The 2,609-nt window shown below is 40.2% G+C and overlaps 1 protein-coding gene across 1 annotated transcript; it reads right to left on the bottom strand.

The window, feature by feature from the left end:
- Positions 1-4: 4 nt before the first annotated feature.
- LOC108165633 (butyrophilin-like protein 2) lies at positions 5-2,134 on the bottom strand (the record flags this gene model as incomplete). Its single annotated transcript, XM_017310338.1, has 5 exons — positions 1,984-2,134; positions 569-931; positions 398-487; positions 196-307; positions 5-113 (listed from the first exon to the last, which is right to left on the bottom strand). Coding segments are annotated over exons 1-5 (765 nt in total), but the record flags the coding sequence as incomplete, so codon positions are not given.
- Between the last annotated feature and the right edge of the window lie 475 nt (positions 2,135-2,609).

Here is a 2,609-nt window from a genome sequence, read left to right as displayed (position 1 = left end):
GTTGATCAGGAATCAGAGTCTGGATGGAGTTCTGGTCCACATCAACACAGCTCTGCTCTGGAGCAAAGCATCCAAACTGAGAGGCCGAGGCTCTCAGGAGGTTCTGATGAAATCTGTAAGGTTTATTATTATTTATTAATCTGATGGTGATTATGAGAAAGAAGCTMTGATGTATTTTAATTATTTATGACTTACTTTGTGTTTTTGGAGCATTTTGTTAAGCTGAAGATGATTAAGATGAAAAGTAAACTCAGCGAAATGATGACGAGAATAATGGGGAAAAGAAGAAACATTCTGGACCGATGACCTGAAATAAAAAGAAAAATGTCAGAAAATCTGAGAACAAAGTAAAACTTATCAGAACCTGAAGCTTCAGAGTTTGGACCTGCAGACTCACCGTTGCTCCTGGTTTCCTCCTGTGGCGTCGGAATGATGAAGTTTCTGCCAGGAACCGTTTCTGTCGTCGTTGTTGAAACAAAGTTTGGATCTGAAACAGCAACAATAAGGACTGATGAGAAAAAGTCCAACAGATCCGGATCAGAACCTGCAGTTTGGACCCGTTCCTCACCAACAACAAGCAGAAGTTCTGCTTCTATCCCGAGGCGAGGGATGAAGCATCGGAACCTGCCCTGGTCCTGCAGGCTGACGTTCCTGATGGTCAGAGACACGTCTCCTCGCCTCAGGCCGTCCTGGGACAGAGACGTCCTCTGGATGTACGTGTCCATCATCATGTCTCGGTCCGTCTTCCTGAAGCGGTACACGAACACGTACTCCACACGCTTCTGAGGGCCGGACGGCCTCAGGTCCGGTCGGGACCACTCCACCGTCTTCCCCACGGCGTTCCACTCAGGATCCACCCGACACGGCAGGATGACGTCATCTCCAGGAGCAGCTACGATTGGCTGAGAGGAACCAATCAGATGGAGGCCACCTGGAAGAACAGGGAAGATCTATTGTTTCCATTCGAAAAACTACAAATGATGCTTTAAAGTTTTCACAATTTATGAACGTCAATTTCTACACATTTTTGGTGAATTGTATCAAGAAGTGGAAGCAAAACAATACGTGGTTTTCTGAACGRTGTGGAGTGATTATTTGTAAATAACCTTGAATTAAGTTCTTTATTTATTTGTATCACTTTCTGGTACTTTAATTAGTTTTATCTATTAACTTTCGGTTTGATGCTTTTATTTTGAAGTGACATTTTCTGTTTTGTGTGTTTACGAACAGCGGCTTAACAACAAAAGTCTGAAGAATTTGTAAAGGAGTTCAAATGTCTCATTATATCTCTTACGATGGAACTAAAGATTTATTACAATTAAACACCTTTACAATGTGTAAAGCCTCATCCTTCATTCTGTGGGTTACGCTACATTGTTTTATTCATGTAAAGTCAGAAAGAGAGATGATGGAGTGATGCTATGCTAACCTGCTTCTTCCTTTGTAAAGCCAAAAACCCAAACAAAAACACGTTGTTGCCATGGTTACACATCCTAGCAACTGTCCAAAAGCAAACGTGTGAACGCAAAAATCAGCTGCACGTGCAACAGTTCGACCACAAAATTATGAACAAAACTCCAGAAAAAGACCAAATCAAAACCATGTAGCAACTCAGATTGACACAAAATCGTTTCTGAAATGTTTCACTTTACTGATTTTTAAAAATATGTTTTAACTGTTTTAAACAAAGCTAAATATACTCACCAGACTGTCAGTTAATTAAAACCAAGTTAATTATTTCAACAGCTGGGTTTACTTATCTTAAAGTCAAACAAACGTTTATCACTTGTTAAAGATGAACTAATGTGTTTATATTAATACATATTCTGTCACATTTTAGAACTTGTACGTTTCAGTTGAAGTTCTCAGATAATTAATTAATATTTACCGAAGGAAAATAATACCCTGCGGTGTTTAGTTTGAGCGAATCTGAGCTCAGTTCGGACAGACAGTCCTCACGGTGAAGGTAAAGCTGCGGTTTACCTTGAACATGAGTCCAGGACAGAGACAGGCAGAGGGTGGAGGTCCAGAACGAAAACCCGTGGAGAGACTTCCAGAGACCCGCTCTAGACATGTCCTTCTTCTTCTACTCTGTGTTTGCTGTTGCTGCAGCCGTTGACGTCCGGCGTTATAACGTTTAGAATGTGACGCAATGGCGGAGCAACGCAAAGTTGCTCCGCCCATAGAAAAACAAACAGAACGACTGTTGCCATAGTAACTAGCTGACGGCATAGGCGCTGTTTCTTCTTTCTGATGAAAATTAAAGTTATATAATCATGGAAACTAAACTTTTCAAATTTGATCAATTAGCTCAACAACATGAAATATGTTTATTTCTTCTGTTCGTTATGTGTATAGTTGTTGTGAAGAGTTAAAACTATCATCAGCCATCAGCCCCAGTGTCTCTGGAGTCATAAGTCAAACTCAGTCTCTCATGAATGAATTGAGACCAGAAAGAGGAGGAAACTCCTTACACAAGGAATGATCACTTATATAATTTATAATCAAAATATTGCAACTTTACAGCTGTATTATTCTGTAATTAACCTCTTTCTCTTACCACTGCAATACTGCAATCTAGCTTCTAATAGCAAGGCAAAAGGGAATAT

This window comes from Poecilia reticulata, linkage group LG18 (genome assembly GCF_000633615.1).
Source record: "Poecilia reticulata strain Guanapo linkage group LG18, Guppy_female_1.0+MT, whole genome shotgun sequence".
Taxonomy (NCBI): domain Eukaryota; kingdom Metazoa; phylum Chordata; class Actinopteri; order Cyprinodontiformes; family Poeciliidae; genus Poecilia; species Poecilia reticulata.
The sequence above is the reverse complement of the archived record's forward strand: the minus strand, read 5'-3'. Positions and strand labels throughout refer to the sequence as shown.